Source organism: Tachysurus vachellii, chromosome 7, assembly GCF_030014155.1.
Source record: "Tachysurus vachellii isolate PV-2020 chromosome 7, HZAU_Pvac_v1, whole genome shotgun sequence".
In the NCBI taxonomy this organism is placed as follows: domain Eukaryota; kingdom Metazoa; phylum Chordata; class Actinopteri; order Siluriformes; family Bagridae; genus Tachysurus; species Tachysurus vachellii.
The window spans coordinates 11,593,161-11,616,317 of record NC_083466.1 but is presented as its reverse complement, the minus strand read 5'-3'; the positions used below and the strand labels follow the sequence as shown (position 1 = coordinate 11,616,317).

Sequence of the window (23,157 nt, the reverse complement as noted above, 5' to 3'; positions counted from 1 at the left end):
GACCTTTCATGTTTGCATTTTATGTTTTAACTTCCTGCCTAATTTATTTTCTGAAACATATCTCAGAATATCTCCAAGCTTCTAATGAGCTGATAATGTGTGGCGTATACAATGCATGGGATAGATCCATTCTGTGGTCAAAGAAATGGATGTTTTCCATCCTGAATGAAGCTATTACATGTGTAATCAGTCTCTAAAGTGGCTATTTCCTTAGCTGTCCTGACTTAATGATTATGTTCTCATAATTTAATGCACCACTTCTTTTTGTTTTGCATTTTATGTTTCTCAGCATTTGTAGATGCCAGAAATCTGTTGTACACTGTATTTATATCATCTCTTGTTAAAATAAAAATCAACAGAATTGTTGTGAGTGATGAATGAAGTGAGAGCATTATGGGGAGGTTGGAGAGACAAAAAGCTAACCCTGAAGCGATCATAACTATGCTTTACTTATACCCATCTGCACAGCAGTTGCGCACAGGGCATCATAAATTGTTTGAAATGTAATGATATATAAATGACCCTATGATGTCTAAGTCTAAAATATAGACTACAATAAAAATATCAGACATTGTACTTTGACATAGGAGTAATCCAAAATGGAATGAAAATGGATTTTACAAGGGTGTGGTTTCTGCTCTTGTTTGTCAGTTTGTTTAAAGAGAGACAATCCCGACAACCCTGCAATGTAAACTCTATTATTTAGTGCCTGTATTTTAAGTTCAGCCTCAAATCAACCTTATGTTAAACATGGTTATAGTTTGTGGACTGCTATTGCACAAACATTCATTCATTCATTTTCTACCGCTTATCCGAACTACCTCGGGTCACGGGGAGCCTGTGCCTATCTCAGGTGTCATCGGGCATCAAGGCAGGATACACCCTGGACGGAGCGCCAACCCATCGCAGGGCACACACACACACTCTCATTCACTCACGCAATCACACACTACGGACAATTTTCCAGAGATGCCAATCAACCTACCATGCATGTCTTTGGACCGGGGGAGGAAACCGGAGTACCCGGAGGAAACCCCCGAGGCACGGGGAGAACATGCAAACTCCACACACAAGGCAGAGGCGGGAATCAAACCCCCAACCCTGGAGGTGTGAGGCGAACGTGCTAACCACTAAGCCACCGTGCCCCCCTATTGCACAAACATGTATGGCATCAATTTTACAGACACATTCCACTAGAGAACCACATAAACCACAGTTTTAAAGAAGCTCACATAAAGCAGAAGGTGCAGTTTAGAATATTTCTTGCCACATTATGACTGAAATCTAATTTCAGCTCTATGTTCGCAAATATTTTTAAATATAGTTGAATGTGAGCTAATATTAGTCCAAGTAAATGTACCTTGCAATATATAAATCTTAAATAACAATAAATAAAGTCTACCAATAAAAGTTTGTAGCTGAAGGTTTGCTAGTTCTATTTCCTCTTATCGTTACAAGAGAACCATCCAATTGACTAGGTAACAAAAAGGTTGTGGGCGATTCTGAGAATGTACAAAAGTACGTCACTCCACCCATACACATGATATGAGTTCTGATCGGTTTCTCTTAAATGAGAAGTAATTAGGATAATATATCACTGTTTGGATAATGCTGCTATATTGAGAATAAAGAAAGCAGGATGATTAATGGCTTAGACAACTTAGAGAGTGGAAATGTGTCTAACAGATGCTTTCTCAGAGCAATTGCTAGTCTGTTTAACATAAGTTTGACATAGTGATCCCCAAAATGATTAAAAAACTTAAGTTCAACCCTCATATGAAAAAGGTGTAATATGAAACAAGGCCAATGATGTATAAGAATAATATTCAGGAAAGCACAGAATTAATATTACCTTGCATGAGATAAAAAAAACATATCTTACACAGTATAACTATTCACACAAGGAATTGAACCTCTAAACAAGCAAATGTCTGTCAGATAAGGACAGGTGCAGTTAAGGTGGTTTATTAAGAAAGATAAACAGTTTCCAAGTCAAAGGTTAGGGTTAAAAACACACACTAGATAGGTAATTAACAGTGTTATCAGGGCTTGGCAAAGCACAGAAACAACACAGAGCAAAGTAAAAAAAACACAGAAGAGCATACACAAGGTTTGCTGGTGAAAGAAAGAAGGAAAGAAAGAAAGAAAGAAAGAAAGAAAGAAAGAAAGAAAGAAAGAAAGAAAGAAAGAAAGAAAGAAAGAAAGAAATACCTGTATAAAGGAAACAAACACTTACATTATTAGCACAAAGATACTAGCTGTTAACTGTAACTAACACCATTTTAACTTGACTGGAGAAAATTAGCAGGTTATGAACTAACATTGTAATGCTGGAACATGTTTGGGCCCTTCATTAACAGTGAAGGAAGAATGTAATTACACAACATTCCAAAGCATTCAGTACAAGATTTTTTATCATGTATATGCCACAGATCTAACGTATTCATATCGTCCACATTCCATCACATTTATTGCAAATTGTACAGATTTGTTTTTATTTTGACTTTTTTTTTATCCTTATTGTATCTTTTATATCTATATTCATAGATCTATGATTATTTTTCTCTTTATTTATCTTTCTTATTTCATTTTTACATTTTTTTATTTGTATTTACTTCTCACTATAAGGAACTGTTTATAAAGCACATTTCACTACATGTCATACCATGTATGTTTGGTTTATAATGTACCTGAATCACTTTCATGTCATACTGCCAGGAATATACCATTAAGCTACTTAGCATCCTGAAAGTTGTTATCGTTCTGAAAAGAACTAAAGGTGATTGACATTTTAATGGTTCAAATTTCACACAGAAATCATACATATTACAAGTAATTAAATGGTGACCCATTTGTATGGTCTACCCAGAGGTATTGCACACATACACATCTACTAACATTATCATAAACTACTGTCATCTACTATCATAAAATACTGGAATATTTAGAGTTAAAATACACCTATATGCGACACTTCCCCAAACTGTTGCATATAGTTTGAAGCCCAATTTGAAGCCCAAGTTTGAAGCCCAATTTCATAGGATGCTTTTGTAAGTTAATCTAATAATAGAATTACTAGTTTACATCTGTTTATGTATATAATCTGTACATACTCTGTATATTTCTTTGGTTACTCTTGTACATACAATACAATGCACATAATGCACACATTTGCACTATACATAATTATATGCTTTTTAGAAATATTGGATAACTATTTACAACTACCTATCTCTCTATCTCTCTACCTATCTCTCTATCTATCTATAGTCATATGCAAAAGTTTAGGAACCCCTGACAATTTCCATGATTTTCATTTATAAATATTTGGCTGTTTGGATCAGCAATTTCATTTTGATCTATCAAATAACTGAAGTACACAGTAATATTTCAGTAGTGAAATGAGGTTTAATGGATTTAATGTTCAATGATATTCAGGTCTAGGGACTTGGATGGCCATTCCAGAACATTTCCTGTACAGCTTCACCTTGTGCAAAGTGCGCTGAATTGTTGAACGATGCACAGTGACACCATCTGCAGCAAGTTGATGTTGTAGGTTTTTGACCTCTCACCATCCTTCGCCTTTGCCTCTCCAATATTTTACGTGGCCTGCCACTTCTGGCCTTAACAAGAACTGTGCCTGTGGTCTTCCATTTCCTCACTATGTTCCTCACAGTGGACACTGACAGCTTATGTCTCTGTGATAACTTTTTGTAGCCTTCCCCTAAACCATACTGTAGAACAATCTTTGTTTTCAGGTCATTTGAGAGTTGTTTTGAGGCCTTCATGTTGCCACTCTTTAGAGGAGAGTCAAAAAGAACAACAACTTGCAATTGGTGCAAATAATCAGTGCTAAGTAGTTACAGGTATTCAAATCAACAAAATGTCAAGGGTGCCCAAATTTATGCACCTGTCTAATTTTGTTTTGATGCATATTGCACAATTTCTGTTAATCCATTAAACCTCATTTCACTACTGAAATATTACTGTGTACTTCAGTTATTTGAGAGATCAAAATGAAATTGCTGATCCAAACACCCAAATATTTATAAATGAAAATCATGGAAATTGTCAGGAGTTCCTAAACTTTTGCATACGACTCTATCTATCTATCTATCTATCTATCTATCTATCTATCTATCTATTCTTCTTCTATCTATCTATCTATCTATCTATCTATCTATCTATCTATCTATCTATCTATCTATTCTTCTTCTATCTATCTATCTATCTATCTATCTATCTATCTATCTATGTATTCTTCTTCTATCTATCTATCTATCTATCTATCTATCTATCTATCTATCTATGTATTCTTCTTCTATCTATCTATCTATCTATCTATCTATCTATCTATCTATCTATCTATCTATCTATCTATCTATTCTTCTTCTATCTATCTATCTATCTATCTATCTATCTATCTATCTATCTATCTATTCTTCTTCTATCTATCTATCTATCTATCTATCTATCTATCTATCTATCTATCTATCTATGTATTATTCTTATATCTATCTATGTATCTATATATCTATATATGTATCTATCTATGTATCTATCTATCTATGTATTCTTCTTCTATCTATCTATCTATCTATCTATCTATCTATCTATCTATCTATCTATTCTTCTTCTATCTATCTATCTATCTATCTATCTATCTATCTATCTATCTATCTATCTATCTATCTATCTATTCTTCTTCTATCTATCTATCTATCTATCTATCTATCTATCTATCTATCTATCTATCTATTCTTCTTCTATCTATCTATCTATCTATCTATCTATCTATCTATCTATCTATCTATCTATCTATTCTTCTTCTATCTATCTATCTATCTATCTATCTATCTATCTATTCTTCTTCTATCTATCTATCTATCTATCTATCTATCTATCTATCTATCTATCTATCTATCTATCTATCTATGTATCTATCTATCTATCTATCTATCTATCTATTCTTATTCTTCTATCTATCTATCTATCTATCTATCTATCTATCTATCTATCTATCTATCTATCTATCTATCTATTCTTCTTCTATCTATCTATCTATCTATCTATCTATCTATCTATCTATCTATCTATCTATCTATCTATCTATTCTTCTTCTATCTATCTATCTATCTATCTATCTATCTATCTATCTATCTATCTATCTATCTATCTATGTATCTATCTATCTATCTATCTATCTATCTATCTATTCTTCTTCTTCTATCTATCTATCTATCTATCTATCTATCTATCTATCTATCTATCTATCTATCTATCTATTCTTCTTCTATCTATCTATCTATCTATCTATCTATCTATCTATCTATCTATCTATCTATTCTTCTTCTATCTATCTATCTATCTATCTATCTATCTATCTATCTATCTATCTATATATGTATCTATATATCTATCTATCTATCTATCTATTCTTCTTCTTCTATCTATCTATCTATCTATCTATCTATCTATCTATCTATCTATCTATTCTTCTTCTATCTATCTATCTATCTATCTATCTATCTATCTATCTATCTATCTATCTATCTATCTATCTATTCTTCTTCTATCTATCTATCTATCTATCTATCTATCTATCTATCTATCTATCTATCTATCTATCTATTCTTCTTCTATCTATCTATCTATCTATCTATCTATCTATCTATCTATCTATCTAACATAAATAGTATGTAATTTAGACACACATATTTTAGACAAGAGTCTTAACGCAGTGTTATTCCACTGAATACACCCCTTCACTCCTCCCCCACACATATGATGACAATTCGCCTACTTTCACTTTGAGCGAGTTCTTCAAACCCTACAGTCTTTATTCCAACGTGAACTCTCCGGAATGCGGTTATGATGCGGTTCGGATTCTTCTGAAAACTCGGGAAGGTTTCGGATCTTTAAAGAATGAGTATTTATTAAACGAAAGGCGACGTTAAGAAGAAACGTGATGTTTTGCGGATACCGAAACGTTGCCTTCTTGCGCCTGATGTGTTTCTCCGTCCTGCTGACTGGAGTGTCGACAGAATCAGGTAAACATTTCATTCACTATTTTCGCTAACAAGTTATTTGTCCTGATCTCTGCTATAGTGTTTTAACTCAACGTCTTTCCTTGGAATAAAACAGAAAAGAAAAACTATAACAGTATAGTTTAGTGCCTGAACTCAGGAGACTGTTTAAAGTCATAAAAATTGGCAGGGAAGAATTTTCATCAGTGGTTGGAACTCAAGATAACACCAGTATAAACGACACGTCGAATGCTATTTATACATAGTCTTTATTCCCATTTAGTACCGATACTGAGGCACAATAGTACAGTCTGGACTCCAGGATGAAGCCTGTCGTGTCCCTGAAAGCACGTGACGCCTGTACTGTACATGTATTTTCCTAGGAAGGAAGTTCCTATAAACTCAGTTAATGCAAAATTAAAGTAGCACTGATAATAAAAGTAGCGTGGATTTAAATACACCTGGTAAACCGGGATAGATTACACAGACTTAGTACTTCTTTTCAGGGCTGATCATTAAAACTAATTATTAACTTTATTATTAAGCCCTTACTGGGGATCTGCTTGGTAGAAACAACACAAAATTCTTGTCAACAAGAAGCTCAATAAAGCAACCTCGAGTTTGGAGAAATAATATAATCTGTCTGTTTTATTTATTTATTTTAAAAAAATTTTAAATAAGATTTGTTATGATTATAATATTTCATATTATAACACATAGACATATTTTCTACTGTAACAAAAGGACTACATCATTTTCTAGATGTCCCAACAAAACAAAAGAGTAGGACAGCACAGTTCAGGTAAAATAGGCCAGTCTTGGGGTCGTTCTCAAAATCCTTCCACTCCATTGGCACCTTCACTTCCTAAAAAAAAAGCCCACAATGCACTGCAGATACCAGGAAGCATCAATGCTTATTCTAATCTCTTACTGGAAATGACAGATCAGAACATATTCCACTCAGCTCGAAAAAATGACGAACAAACTCTCAGCCGATTTAATCAAATGTCAGTAGCTTGTTATCGTTGGAATTTTTATTTGATATATAATTTGTTTGAGTCTGACTTTTAAGTGTTTAATGTTTTATTAAATCCAGTTATTAAATCTAGCTATTAAATCTAGCTAGCCTATGACCCTGCTTGAGTTACCATGACAGACATTCCACATTAAGCTAACAAATTTATATGACCTTTAAATTTAAATTTATATTACTGATAAGGCCCTGCGATGGGTTGGCACTCCGTCCAGGGTGAATCCTGCCTTGATGCCCGATGACGCCTGAGATAGGCACAGGCTCCCCGTGACCCGAGGTAGTTCGGATAAGCGGTAGAAGATGAATGAATGAATTAATGAATGACTGATAAGAAAATCAGAACAACAGTGCAAACTGAGTCATCAGTGTCCCAATGTGTAGTGAGTCTGGCTCATTAACAATGGCCAAACTTGTGTACATGATATACCACACCTTTATATTACAATAAGTGGAGTATGGAAAAGTGAAGATGATGATGGGCGCTTTAAAGGATGCTTGAACCTCACAACAACTATGGTTATATGATGCACTGGTAAATTCTAGGAGCTTAAGTTGTTTTATTATGAAACATTTCAATAAGCAGTGTAATAGGGAAGAGATTTTACTTGGAACTTCAAGTCAAGTCAAGTCAAGAACCTTTTATTGTCATTTCAACCATATATAGCTGTTTCAGTACACAGAGAAATGAGACAACATTTCTCCAGTACCCTGGTCTTAGATAAAACAAACACAGAGCTAAGGACATAAGTAAGTTAGTCATAGTCACATGAAGTGCATTTGTGTAACCTGGTTTAAACAGAGCAATACAAAAAACACAAGACAAAACACTACAAGACATAACACAAAAGCAACGCCGACCGGAGTACATACTGTATATTCTATAGTACGTTTGCAAAAAATACTGGAATGAACACTTAATATAATAGCAGCATTTATATGAGGTATTGTAATGAATTGTGCAAAACAGCAAATGACTGAAATGTGCAGGACATTGGAGGTAACTTGGAAGTACCTCTATACGATTTAGGGGTATTAAATTATGGAATGGTTTATCTCATTTAGCAGAAAAATGTTCTTCTTTAAAAAGTTATAAAAGATGTATAAAGAATCATTTAATTGCTGCTTTGTAATTGTGCTTTTGTTCACTGAGGATTTATGTATTTTATGTACTCTATATAGTTTTGAAGTATATTATTATTATTATTTATTTATTTATTTATTTATTTTCTTTCTTTCTTTCTTTTTTTAATTTTATATTTAGTTTAGTTTTGTTGATGTTGTTTAGGTGGAGGCTTTAAATAAGCACTTCAGGTTTTTTGCCTCTCCCTGCACAATATATGGATTGTACTTTTGTTTTTTATTGTATATTTGTATTTGTGCAAATAAAGAAAAATAACATAACATAAAATTGAAATATTAAGGAAATTAAGGAAATATTTTGGAGCCAAAACAACTGAGATTTTTTGGCATTACTAAGTATAATGTCACTGATGAGATTTACCTACTTTATATAATTACTTTTTATTAATTAAATCAATGAGACTGAATGTGATTGGTTCATAGCCTCATCCCAAATTAAAAATGGGTGTGCATACTTATGCAACCAGGTTATTGTAATATTTTCCCCTAAAATCTTTTCATTTTTATACATTATTTCACACTGAAGGTTGAAAAGGTTTTTGGAGTGTTTAAAAGATTTATTTTGGTTTCCTTTTTTTAAGCCTGCCATCTGCTCTTTTAACATGGGTGTGTAGATGTTTTATATCCATTGTAAAACATCTCCATTGAAAAAAGCTAATATTTCTGGGGTCAACATTTAAATAATAGTTTAATAGATAACAATCACCACATATATATTTATGTCTCTGACATCGTGGTATCTGTGTTTACCGTCTTGGTCTGTCAAAATTTATTTTGTCTTTTCTATATAATTTTTTTTTTCAGTGAGAAGTCCAACACCCACACTTAATGTCACTAATAAAGGAAATGATCTCTACTTTATTGCAAGTCCCCCTAAATCTTCACCTCAATGCTGGCAGTATGTGTTTACATACAGTAAATGCAACGAGGTGAGAATGTTCCTATATTCTATATTCCTAATTCTTTTATTCCTTATAGTCCATTATAAATAATATACCAGCTGTATATGATAATTATATTAAAATATTTACAATTGTATACATTTCATCCCCCCAAAATTCCTCACTACATATTGTATTCTCTTATGTTTATATAGAACCCAGACATTATAAAAGTAACCACAGTAAACAACTGGAGTGCCAATGTGGGATACGATGGCGCCTGCAAGTACAAAGTTCAAGTGCAGGCAAAATATGATACAACCTACTGTGGGGAAGGCGAACAAGACAGTAACATGAGCAGTCCTGTATATTTTGGTAATATCTCTCAAAACACCAAGCTGTTCACCATGACATTGTAATTCTATTACTGTAAAAGTTACCAAAATATTTACATGTAATGTTTTTTAGATTTACCTTCAAATTAAGAATCCCCTTTTTGTAGGTCAGGATGGTGATCCAAATTTGCCATTTAAAGTGGTGATGAGTGTCATCCCTGTAACAGTGTGCGTTTGTCTTATCATTGCTATAGTGCTGTTTAGGAGGTAATGATCATTACTTCGTCCTTTTTACTACATTTAAATATTTACCTCAATTTTTAGAGGTTTTCAAATATCTAAGGAAATGATTTAAAAACCTTAAGTTCCAACATGCAGCATGTGTTTCTTTGCATGCCTATGATTAATGTTAACTCTCAGAATAAAACGCTTATCTTTCTCCACAGGCACAAGGACAAATTTCTCCCCAAAATTCCCAATCCATCATATTTCTTCAAGGATATGTATGACACTAAAAAATTAAAGGTGATCTGCTTTAATTGCCTTTTTCAAAAATAGATCATCCTCATAGCATCATTGAACTGATTATGGTTCGTTTCTTTACCTGCTATAAATCCAAATGACTTTCATGCAGAGTACACATTTTATTGATTAGATTCCTGTAAACCTATAAACCTCTTTTAATTAAGCTCATCATAATTCATTGAGCCTTTGGGTTAAGGAAGAAAACTGATTTTGGAACATATGTGTCCCTCCTTTTTCAACAGGACCTATATACCACAGAACTCTATGTACCTAATGAAGAGGTGATGGACGAGGTCCATGTGGAGCCAAACACTACACACCTACATCATGAATTCTAATCAGAAAAACAAGGTTAGAAAGGTTAGTGCATCATTTGCATACCCTTAAGATAATTTATAGTAGGAGATTTTGTGAAGTTCTCTGATATCCCATGATTAGTAATAACAACAGAAAAATAGTGTAAAAGTATTACTTTTAGAATAAATTATTTGGGCTTTTTGTGTGGAGTTGTGTGGCAATTTATTTTGATTCATTTTAAAATTGATATCTGTGTGTATTTGTACTGTAGGATGAACACATTCTACATGAGGAAGAAACCTCCTCAGCAAAGGAAGAATAGACTGCAGCATTGAAAATGTTATTTTAATGAAATGTTATCCTAACACTAACCCAAATGCAGTCAAAATATACTGTTGAGTGTGAGAGTTCATGAGTTACAGTTAATTCAGAAAACATTCAGATCCTGTTACTTGATACACACATGGATTTGGGCAGTTTATCCCGTTTTTATTTTAGATTTTTCATGACAGATCCTCTCAAGCTCAATCAGATTGGACGATAAGAGTCTGGACTGCCAACTTCAGGTCTCTCAACAGATGTTTGAAGGGGTTAAAGTCTTTTTTGTCTGGGCCTCACTCGTGGAAATTCAGAGACTTGCTCTAAAACCACCTCAGTGTTGATTTAGCTGTGTGCTTAGGGACACTGTTGTGTTGAAAGGTCTAAGTTTTTGTACTTTTTTACAAGAAAGTTGCTGTATTAGGCTGAATTCATCAGTCCCTGTCACCACCATGCTTCACTGTAGGGATGGTATTAGCCAAGTGATGTGCAGTGCCTGTTTTTGGCCAGACATAGTGCATGTTGTTCTGCCCAAAGAGTTCAGATTGCCAGAGCCCTTTATGCTGTCCTATGCCTTTTACTGAAAAGAGGGTTTCAGCAAGGACTCTAATTGTGTTAGCTCTTATTTAAGCAAACAGGATGCACCTGAACATGATTTGTAGTACTACCACAAAGGGTTGGAATGCTTTTGTGAATAAGACATTTTTTAATTTTTTCATCCTAAATCCACAAAACAAAGAATAAAACAAGTAAACAGGTTCTGAATACCTTCTTAATCCACTGTACTATATGTGCTATGACCTCGTTAATAATGTCATCCTCTGCATTACTAGGATTAGGTCTGGAGACTGAGAGGGTCATGGCAGAAGCTCATATCAATGAATTTTCCTATTTATTTGTGTTGCCCTTGAACTGACGTCTTCCTGGGGAATATCCCCACATTGCACATTTAACCCCTGAGTGAATTTCTAGCTTTCTAAGACAAGAAAAGATGAATGCGGTGGTGATGTTGCTACAGTTTAGATAGCTAGGTCATATGATAATGCTATTCTACTATTTGAATGTGTTTCTTTTGCCATATAGCACTTTATGTCTTTTACCATTTAATCTATATAAATAAGTGGATGAGAATGTAGAAAGAAATGTTAGAGACATTCTTCTTCAGGCATCAGGTAGCTTGGGCTACTCAAGTCTTTTTGCAACCAGTTTGTTTACAGTTTGTTTATTATCTATTTTTCGTTACATTTCTGTGTTTGTTTTTTATCATCGGAATCATTATAATCATAAATAAATACTATTTATAAGTACATTCGTTGACATTCATCCTTTGTGTCCATTATTTGGGTTCTGAGTCTGTAAGTACTTTATGATTACTAACTGAAGAGTTTAGTAAAGACAAAACATCCTAATGCTAAACAATACATCAGAATTAAATACTAAACAAATCAGAACAGCACACTCACAGTACTGTTTGCCTTCTACACCTGTATACTGGAATGATGTGCAATCTGCTGTCACCCAGAAGACAACATGCTCCTGTTTGAGCCTGATTCCTCTGAAGGTTTTTTTCTTCATGTGATCCCAGGGTGCTTTAGTAAGGATCTAAACCTACAAGATTTTACAAATAAAATTGAATAGCACATGACGCGTGCTCGTGGTTAGAAAATTCCTGTTTCTTGGTTGTCTGTAACCCACTTAAGCACAGAGCAATATGGTGACTCAGCACCGCCCTCTGCTGGCCACAGTGTGCCAGTGCGCCTCCGGTACGGTCCTGATGCTGCAGGATGCTGATGGAGACAGAGGGGGTTGTGTGTATCTAAAGCGGGTCTGCTGCCTTTTCGTCGGCTTCGTCTCTGTGGCGCAATGGAATAGCGCGCTGGACTTCTAATCCAGAGGCTCCGGGTTCGAGTCCCGGCAGAGATGTAGCAGTATAAACGCTGCATCTGGGTGCGGCTTTCTTTTGGTCGTCATTAGCACAGGGTGAAGAAACTGATTAGCATCCTCTTAGATGGTTAAAAAGGAAACGGATGAGAACAACACAATATAGGTTACCTGAAGTGATAAACTCGTCTGTTAATGTAGGAGTGACTTGAGTCGCATCCACTGAACAGATGAAAATATTTATCAATAAATTATTCTTTATTCTTACAGTGTGTAGGGATGCAGTGAGGAAAAAGGCACCAGAATACACTGCTCCTTGTCGCTGGGGTTGTATCCTAAATCCTAATCATTTTGTACATTGAGTAGGTATCTTACACGTATAAACCTGCATGTGTTGTATCTTTTATTCTTTCATCTTTAAACTAATTACAATCTATTTATATAGTCTATCTTAAATCATCCTCCAGGTTCAGGTGAAAGAAACATTAAAAATATTATAAAAGATAAATCCCCAGTGACCAGAAAAGTACTGTTTATAAATAAGTACTGTTTCTGTGCATCATGATCAACACCAACACCAACAACAATAATAATAATAATAATAATAATAATAATAATAATAATAATAATAATAATAATAATAATAATACATGCACTAATAACTGGTATTTGGTAGAACTGGTAGAAAAAAATCTGGAATTTTTCCTGATATTACTCTGATGTAGTACGTTTTTCCACCAGAGGACGCAATGCAACTACTTATCCTGTAAAACTTGCTCTCCATCTGATCTGAATAAGAAACGATCTTAATGCATTAGTGTCCATTTGTGACTGCGCGTCTTTGAATACAAAGTAAAGCTTTACTGTAGAGCTTGTTAGCTCCAATTCTTTATTATTTAAAACCTGCCGACGTCTGACTCCCTTTCTACAGTGAATAGTTTACAGGTTTCAAACAGCATCCTTACTGAATGGGTTTATTATTGCGCATTTTGTTGCGTTACTTTGTTATCATTGTGCGTAAAGATGCGCAAAAGGCCAAAAAAAAGTAGCGTTGACTTTAGCGCTCGCGCTGGGGACGGAGAGGGAGGGACGAAGGTATGGAGGGAGGACCGGGGTAAAAGACACGAAAAGATCGGGGAGGGGTGGGGGGGCGTTTCTGAGAGAGAGAGAGAGAGAGAGAGAGAGAGAGAGAGAGAGATGCGAGGAATGTGGTGATAATGAGAAAACGGAGCGCTTCTTGAACGCAACGCAGGAGCAGCCAGGAAAAAAAAGAAGGAATAGAATAGTTTGCGTGGAGAAATCTAAAGAAAGACCGACGCCCCAGCAAACGCGCATGGAAAGGATTGCTATTAGGCGCTATTGGCAGAGCCGTGCGGGGATTTTCTGACGCTCCCCATGCGGAGATTTGAGTTGCGTCTTCGTCTCGGCTCGGATGAACCATGCAGAGGCTGCTGCAGCTTGTCCTGAATCTGGTGCTCACTTCTCACACCGGTAAGAGACCCAACGCGGATTACTGTATCAGCAGGAGCTTAGATTTAGTGTGCGGATGCTTCAAGTGGAGGAGGCACAAGTTGTCTGTCTTGTATTGTATACCTAATATAGTCTTATTTCTGTCTGTACTTTTCAGAGTCAACACACTCAATAATAAACCTGATTCTGAACGTTTCTGACCCGGATTTCGTGCACGAGGACCGTTCGTTATTTAAATGCTGTTCGTGTCGTGTTTATGTCGTATTGCAAAAGACATAGGATGACCTTTAGTGTGTAAATGTGTGAACAGTGTGAAATAAATGTGGTGAGACGCAGGGACTGGTGCTGGGAGATGGGATAGATTTTCCCTCAAATGATGCTTTCATCACACGCATACTAATTGACTGAGGTTTATTGTGTGTGTGTGTGTGTGTGTGTGTGTGTGAGAGAGAGAGAGAGAGAGAGAGAGAGAGAGAGAGAGAGAGATCACGTGCGTGATGTCATTGCCCTGCAGTTAAATTAGCCCACCTTTGTTAAGGCTACCTGCCACGCTGAGGGGCAGATGAACACGTGGGTTTGTCCCAAATTATAACTTTTATATTTTTCCCCAAGAAAATCACAATGCTCGAATGTATAACCTGTTCAAGCACAGCAGTGGAACCGCATACTACTGTACTACACAGTATGCTGAAATAGTAGCATAACATCTCTGCTACTGACACACCTACGGACGCGTACTATTGTGTCCTACTATTTAGTTAGTACGCTAGTATAGTGTGGAGTGTCAGTGTCTCTACTTGCGTTCTGTCCATGGGCAGAATCCCGAGCTACTCTCTACGTCCTACAGAACAACATACATGACCGTGTGAACAGGACGGTTTTTATATTCTACATACTGGGCTGTTTATCCAGAGTGGTTTGGGATACAGTCTACTTTAGTACCGAGAGAGAGAGAGAGAGAGAGAGAGAGAGAGAGAGAGAGAGAGAGAGAGAAAGTCAGAGGGAGACACAGAGAGAGAGAGAGACAGAGAGGTAGAGAGAGAGTCAGCGAGAGAGAGACAGAGAGAGAGAGAGATGGATAGGTAGAGAGAGAGACAGAGCGAGAGAGAGAAATAGATAGGTAGACAGAGAGAAAGACAGAGAGATAGATGGATAGGTAGACAGAGAGAGACAGATAGAGAGATAGGTAGACAGAGAGAGAGAGAGATAGCAGGACAACAGGACACTCCATCATAGGTGAGGGGCGTGTTTTACTTAGTCCCTGTAAGGTATTGCAGATGATGTAATCCATTCTTCTAAGTAAAACCAGGTCAAATCCTCTTAAAAGCTCAGAATCAGGCTCACCACAAACCAATCAATAAAGCTTTACCAACTATTCATTCAGAAACAATTTCCTCTGTATTATTTCCAGTAAAAGAGACGCTCAAGACGACACGTTCCCCGTTTTTCTGACTTCACAACTATGTATAATAATATCCTTTTATATATATATATATATATATATATATATATATGAAGCAGCTTAAGGATGTAATTTTACAAGCATAATAAGAATGTGCTAAGCTTTTATCACTTTTTGGTAAACTTTTATGAGTATAATATTCTATTTTGTCATAACACACAACATTAATTTATTCATTCATCTTCATCATCTTCATCATTCAGTAAGAGCTTTCTTTTAGTCAAGCTTCTGGTAGATCCAGATCCCATTTCAGGTACATGGTGCACAAGGCAGGAGTACTTCCTGTATGGGAAGTTATCTTATGACAATATGCACACACACACACACACACACACACACACACAAACACACACACAAATTTCTACATAAACAATGAGCAGTTTTGCATCTCCAGTCCACATTCTGGCTTGTTTTTGGGTAGTAGGAGGAAAACCGTGAACTCAATGGAAACCCATATAGATAGTAAATCAGGATTATGATGCAGTATTTATAACCAATATTAATGTCCCAATAAGGCAGTTACAAATTTTTTCCATTATTTGAACTAAAATTCTTGAACCTTATGAAATAATCCTTTCTGAAACCTTGATTTTACAGTAACAAGTAAACTTTCCCCGGAATCCTACATTTGTATTATTACTATAATTATTCATAATTACACTTGACAGTTATGACTAATTCCTGTTTCTACTTGGAAACATGCAAAATCAGTTCCCATGGTTCCAAAAATAAACCGGCACTTACAAGCTGTTATAAATTGTCATTTTTCTGTTTGTTTTGGTGTAATTGTGTGATACTTTTCATTTAAATTTCTGGAATCTTTATTCCAGAAATTGAAATGAAAATTATGGAATTCATTCCCAGTTTTAATTTCATGGGGCATAATCATCTCCAGCTGCTCGTGAAAATTAGACACACTCCTTACCTTATAGTCCCTTGGAACTATTATTGAGCACAGTGTCATCCGTCCTTCGCCCCTTTCCAAAGTTTAAACCTTGGCCAAGTCAATCAATTCTAAACTTGTCCGTCTCACAGATTTTGATGATAAATACGGAAGTGTTGAATGACTAACTCGTTTCCTTCATCTTTTTGGCTGAACATTTCCAGTGACAATTAGCAAATGGTGTTGTGTTTATCACCTTAAAGTTAGGAGATTTGGTGATTTTGCAGTAAATTGTCATTGATGTGCTGGCGCTAGCAGTGAGTAGGTGTGACTGTGCACACGTGTTTGTCTGCATAGAAAGGTACCGCTCTAAGAAAAGGGGGCCCTGGAGACAGGTGGACTGAGTCGAGGGGTCGATTTTACAAAGATGAGGGTTTTTTCTGGGGGTAGCGGGGGATGGGAATGAAAAGAGAGAATGTGGGAGCATGTGAGGGAGAGAAGGGGAGTGGTTTAGGCCATAGGAGGAGAAAGGCATTATTACTCATGCCTGACTGCTCTCACATGGGGGATGGTTTTACTCCCTTTCTCTGTGTTTCTCTGTCTGTCTTTTGCAATGAATGTCAGGGGGAGAAAAGTTCAAAGGCTATAAGCTTGAGTGAGAATCTTTGAACCCCTTCCCCCTTTTTTTCAGACATGTTCTTTTTCTGCCATGGAAATCGGTTTGAACTTTGTGGACATGCCAAGCCCACTTCATACAAACCGCTGTTCCGTCATTCAGTCCCTCATCATCCTTTGTCTATCTTTTTCTTTCTCTTTTTATCACTTTCTCTGTTCCCTCTTCTTCAGCTTTTTCCCCCCAGAAAGAGTTAGGAAAGAAAAATCTTATTCTGGCATCCCTTCTGCTTTTCATTCTTGCTCTCTTCCTCACTTGCTCAGTCCGCTCATTTTTCCCTTCTCCCTCTTTCCATCCCCCAGTTCGTTTTCCCCCTTGCTTGTCTCTAATAAGTTCCAGATGTGTTTCTTGCATTCCTTTAGTCAGAGCTGAGGGGGAGGGGTCACTGAAGAGGAGACGGGAGAAAAGAGAAGCATGGAGGGCGAGGGGAACGAGAGCGGGAGAGAGATATGCATTAAACGAGAGCAGCACTTAATGAAGAGACACAGTTCTGCTGACACTTTGCTGAGAGTCTCCTCAGACATGTGTACACATACGTGCACGTTTCTCTCTGTGTGTATGTACAGTATATCTGTTATACTGTTGGGATCTTTTTTAAAAATTTTGGACTCCTCTCCCACTGGTAGCCCCCCTGCCCCCGCCGCACTGGAATGTGGCTGATGATGGTGATGTCATTTCTCATTCTCTGAACTTTTCATGTCGGGGAGGGTCGCTAGACCAAATTGTCCAATCAGCTAGCCTGCAGGGGCAGAAAAACTTGCGCAGTCCTGGAGCCAGCTATCCAGCCAACAATAAAGGCATTGTAACTGCAGATCCAATGAGGTTTCCGCGAGCCAAAATATCAGGCAGTTAGATGGCTGACCAATCAACCGCTAATGGAACATTGCACATTTTTACTCAGTTTGTACTGAGTTTAAAATCTCACTCAATAATGGTAGAGATGCCTGGAGACATTAAGTTGTCTGGCTCAACGAGACATTAATGACTTTCAGCTTGTTACTCATGAGAAAGCTTCTTAGTCACTACAGTTTTGATGTGGAGGTGAACTACACAAATGTGTTTAGGGGATTTCTTTCTTAAGAAGGACTGACTGTTTAGTGTTTGAAACAGTTTTGCACACACTGACATAGGCAGTCTTGGCCTCTTGATATTTATTTGGAGCGCGTGCTGTTTAGCGCTCTGAGCGGATGTCTGTAAGTTATTATCTAATACTTTATGTCTCGGTCCATTTGGTGTGGACGTTTAGTTTTCCCGTGCTGACCCTTGAAGTTGCCATGGCCACGCGGTGTGTTTATTGTGTCAAGGTTTCTGCAGTGGCCATGGCAACAACAGCCTCTGCAGTGGTTCACGTGAATAGGCGACATTAAAATCGTGGAGGAGAGAGAGGGAGAATCGGAGAGGAACGCTGTAACAGTGAAGATCAGAAAAATGGGGAACGGGGAAATTGACAAGAAATAATTTTTGTTCCCTCCTGTTTCAAATAGATCTGTTTCTATAGCAACGGCTGGGCTGCATGGATAGAAGGACAAAGAAAGAGAAGCAAGGGATGAAGAAAAGGCAGGATCGAGAAAGAACGGGGACAAAGAAGAGAGAGTGTGTATGTGTTGGAAATACAGGGAGGAAAGAGGGAATGCGAATGTGAGGTAGAAATAAATTGGTGAAAGGACATAGGAATTGAGGTCTATTTTTTCATTTTTTCTGGGATGGGAGGGTCTAAAGAGGGATGGAAAGAGTGAGAGAGAAAGTCATAGAGGAAGGCGATGGTCAAAGCTGCAGACAAAAGGAGACAACTGGAGGGAAATTGTTGCAGAGAGCGTAAGGAAAAAATCCATTTAATTTTAGCGACCAGTTAGAGTGGCAAGTTATAGTGTCCCTTTCTCACGGTCAAACATTATAATCTCTCCAAGGTTGGACTTTTATTGCATGAAAATACAGCAATCCAACGTGATTTGTTGCGGACATACAAGAGAGCGGACAGAGGTGACCTATGATGTCAGGCTACTGGAAACGGAGAGCTGAAAAATAAAAAATGAGAGCTGAAAAAAAATTTTTTTTTCCTTGAAGAGAATGCAAAAAAAAAAAAAAAAACACAGAGTGTTGCATATCTCCCCACATGCACCCTCTTCTACATGGGCAAAGAAAAACTTTTTCGTACTTTTTCACCTATGTCAGCTGTTGCTATGGTGATGAAGCACTGCGAACGGTGCGAAAACTCTCTGTTGGCTGGTGAAGAGCAGGAGCGAGGGATAGACAATGAACTGAGGGATAATTATGAACTGATCATCAAAATGGTTATACAGTGTTATTAGTGCTTAGTGATTAAGTTTAAGGTATCAGATAGAGACAAAGAATGACGGACTTTAAACGTTTGCACATCCACATGGAACATAAAGTAGTGAGTTTGTCCTCACTGTAGCGTCTTGACCCGAGCAGGTGATGTATTGCTTGACCAGACACTCCTTTGTTGTCTGAGAGTGGCTAGTGTAAGTCACACAGCTGTCTAATCTTGAACATTGGCCAGAAAGGGCAGTTGAGGAATTAGCACACTCCTTCATTAGTCAGCGTAACAACAGAGCTGCAGCAGTCATTTGCATTCATTTATTTTAGTGCCTGGATTCTCATCCAGCGACGGGTCCATTTCATTAGATGCTCACATTGTCATCTATCGTTAAGACCACGGACGGCTTGTGTGTTGTACGTAATGTGAATGTGAAGAAGTCATTTCAGAAAAACTGTTTATTCACATCACAAGCATGCAAGTGTTTTTCCTCGTAAGGTCGGCGAACTAAATCACGTTTTCTCTAAATAATTTTATTTAAAAACCATTAAAACAAAGAACTGTGCCCTTTTCTGATGATAAGCGGCTCCAGAGTCAATTTTATCTCCTCCCTTGGTAGGGGCTATTTTTGGATGACATCATCGCTTTTGCTCTTTGTGCCATTCCGATGCATATTCATAAAGCAGCACACATTAGTGGAAGGAGGTCTGAAGAACCGTACTTGAACAAAAGTAAAAGCGCTTTCACAAAGAATCGAATAAAGCCAAAGCCAAACTAGAAACACTACAAATGAGATAAATTCATTGGAACGTTTCCAAAATTACAGCTCTAAAAAACCTTTATTATCTATTCACAATATACAGTATATAATCTGATGCCTGCTGTGTTAATGTGTCCATAGAAAAAAAAAGGAATTGTAGAGGTTGTCTCTGTATTTGGTTAAGAAATAGACCACTTTACTGATTAAAACCTTAAGGCCATGACAATCTAGGTCTAAGACAGTCTAAGATTTTAGCTGCGTATACAGAAGCACTGTAGCTCTACAAGGTTTCTTTAGGAAACTGAACAACAGCGTACCCCCGAGATTATTAGCGTACCTAAGAGAAATTATGAATGGACTTAATCTTTTATTAGCTGTTTTGCTGTGCACAGCACTATATAGTCATTACATTATTTTCAAAGGCATTGTGGTTTCACAGTATGTTTCTAGAAATGCATAAAACTTAGGACTGCACCGTAGCGTGATCCTGTAGCTGTTATGAATGATGTATAGGTATGATGTACACAACTAAGATGTGTTAATATTCTTCGCAAAAGTTCTGTGAGTTATTACTATACCACAGTTTATGTTTAATATATTTATGTAGCAAACTTTATTATTTAGCAAAAAAAAAAAAAGGAGAACGATATACTGTATGAGGAGTCTAGGGTAGGGTAGGAATATTTTCCAAGCGTTTCCTGTCTGCATCACATCGATATTTTATTAGCGAGCTTTACAATAGAATATTATGTGTCCTAAATGGAATTTAGTCTTAAAACCTTTCTGTTCATTGTGAATATTTTCAATAACTGGGGAAAAAAAAGCATTTAATTTTTTTCTAGAAATTCATGAGGCATAATCATAGTTATCCAGTAAATGCTTTCAATCCTGAGATGTGTAAATCTGGGAAATTTACACATGGTCCATCATTACAACACACTTCATTTTATTTCTGTCTTTAAAGTTTTAGGCATGGAAAATGTTGAGGCTGTTGCGATCTGTGCCACACACCACTAGACGTACGAAAAATTCCTTGAAGCCGCTGTAATTCTCTCGAGTAATTAGAAGCTGTTAAATGTTTGATGAGTCCAATTTATGATACTGAGCATAGTTGAGGTCAGGTGAATTATTCAGCTTCAGATTGAATGTACGCAACGATTAATAGCAGCAGAGTAAAGTAGAGACGGAGTACTGAGACTGATTACTGACAGCCAGACGTGAACGTTTTCCACAGATTGATTTTCCAATATAGCAGTTAAAGATACAAAGGCTAAAGATGGAGCTTTGTTGGAGAACTTAAGAAACCACAAACTATTATAAACACCTACCGTTTATCTTTTTACAACTGTCGCCGATGTGTAATTATAATAAACACGAGCGTCCTGGAATTTTACAGATAGTCTTGAGAAAGGAGAGGCAACACCTCTGTTGTCTGAGGTTGGAAAGTTCAGAGAAACGTTCAGTGTGGAACGTGAGACGTGCTTTATGGTAATGCGTGACTTTTCAAATTCTCCTCCCTGTGTTAGATTAAATTAGGCAGTCATATTCCTGAGGCAAACTGACAAGAGGAGGAGAGCACGAGTGCGATGAAACCCAACACCAAGGATAATGTGCATGTCCTGTCAAAATGTATTAGATCACATCATGTTAATTGTAGCAAACCATTAATTAAAAGCTAATTGCGTGAAAAGAAAATCAGGGTGAAATGTAATGCTCACAATACTCAACTGAACGGGAGACATTTTTTGGTCATACTCATATTTACCTCAATAAAAGAAAGGTGGATGAATGATATTAATGCCTGTAATGTAGCCTAAAGTCAACATTTCAGGGCACTGAATAAATCTGGACTCTTATGCTCGTGTGGTCGTGTTAACGTTGTTGAGATTTTGGTTAGAGGAGCAACACTGCTGAAACGGCACTCTGTCAAGAAAAAAGCCCACTAATGTCTCGTATCATTTCATTCGTGTTGTGCTAAGGCCTCCTCCACATGTATCGATATTTTTTCCCCTCTGTGTTTTGGCCTTTCATTTTATTTCATTTGAAATTTAATTTCAAAGTGGAGTAACGTCCGTTTGGACAGTTTTTGTGTGGATAGGAAAAACATATGTTTTTGAAAAACACCACAGCGTCAAGCTTTGCATGCCTGTTGTGGTTTTGCATGTGTTGTGCATGTGCTAAGGCTCCACTTATCATGCCGGCTGACCAGATTGTTACTTTGTGCTCTGTAATTTATTTATGATTTGATAATGTGTTTGCAATTTCATTTCACTTCGTTTTGTCTACATTATACTGCTTCTGGATCCATTGCTTTGACTATACAGAACTGCCATTTTGGATCAGACCAAGTGCAGCAATTTGTATTTATCTACATGTGTAAGCAGTACTCATAATCATGCCATTGAAAAAATATCTGCATTTAACCTAAAAGGTAAGAAGCATGTTGACACCTGACAATTATACCTATTACTTATACCAATTAAACCTGAAAGCACACAAGTGTATAAAATCTTTATATGTTGTAGCAGTGAATTTTCCCATAACTGAGGCCCAAACACGATTCTGCATGACAGTGCCTCAGAATCCATAAAGTCACAGTTTTCTGTGGTGTCCTGCACAGAGCTCTGACCTCAAGCCCACTGAACACCTTTGGGATGGACTGAAACACAGAGTACGTGCTTGGCCTACTCATCTAACATCACTGTCTGACCTCACTAATGCCTTTGTGAGGGAATGGACCACAGCCAACATCTAGTTTAAAGCCTTCCCAGAAGAGTGAATGTTATTCTAACATCCAAAAATGATTAAATCTGGAATGGGATGTTCAGAAAGGACATATGGATGTGATTTGCAGGTGTCCACAAACATCTGGGTCACATAGTGTATGTGAATATAGCCTTGTGAAATTTAATAATCAGCCATAAACCAACATATTTACCCATTCTGAAGAGTTTTTGAGGTGAATGTGGATGTACTGTACATGTCGTTGCAAATAGTGCGCGCCAGTTTGCCCAAAGTTTACGACTCTGGTTCACACCAGCAGTTCTGGTAAACTGGATTATATATAAAGACCACCCTCTGTGATCATAGATGAGAGGTTGTTTTCTCAGATTGGTCAAGTGATGTGTGTTTAGCTCTGGTGTGGTGTGTAAATGTGGTCAGAGTGGTGTTTGTGTGACTGAGGTTGGAGTGTGT

At 36.9% G+C, this 23,157-nt stretch overlaps 2 protein-coding genes and 1 non-coding gene across 5 annotated transcripts in view; all 3 read left to right on the top strand.

The window, feature by feature from the left end:
* The first annotated feature begins 5,793 nt into the window (after positions 1–5,793).
* LOC132848519 (uncharacterized) lies at positions 5,794–11,862 on the top strand. Of its 2 annotated transcripts, none has more exons than XM_060874310.1 (7): positions 5,794–6,050; positions 9,004–9,128; positions 9,296–9,455; positions 9,583–9,682; positions 9,862–9,940; positions 10,183–10,291; positions 10,509–11,862. In XM_060874310.1, exons 1-6 carry the CDS (start codon positions 5,969–5,971, stop codon positions 10,276–10,278), a joined length of 642 nt encoding a protein of 213 aa, XP_060730293.1. In that variant the 5' UTR covers positions 5,794–5,968; the 3' UTR covers positions 10,279–10,291; positions 10,509–11,862. The 2 variants fall into 2 exon arrangements, with proteins under 2 accessions (XP_060730293.1, XP_060730292.1); XM_060874309.1 differs by having other exon boundaries at positions 5,795–6,050; positions 10,183–10,300.
* Positions 11,863–12,404: 542 nt separating this feature from the next.
* On the top strand, positions 12,405–12,478 carry trnar-ucu (transfer RNA arginine (anticodon UCU)). The gene has a single exon. It is a non-coding gene; the product is annotated as a tRNA-Arg (tRNA).
* Positions 12,479–13,592: 1,114 nt separating this feature from the next.
* Positions 13,593–23,157, top strand: part of kirrel1a (kirre like nephrin family adhesion molecule 1a) — a 29,136-nt gene continuing 19,571 nt past the window's right edge. Inside the window, exon 1 of one of the 2 annotated variants that reach the window (XM_060874307.1) lies at positions 13,593–13,927. In XM_060874307.1, the coding sequence (XP_060730290.1) occupies positions 13,876–13,927 (52 nt within the window). In that variant the 5' untranslated portion in view covers positions 13,593–13,875. The remainder of the gene's footprint in view (positions 13,928–23,157) is intronic. The other variant, XM_060874308.1, reaches the window with a different exon arrangement.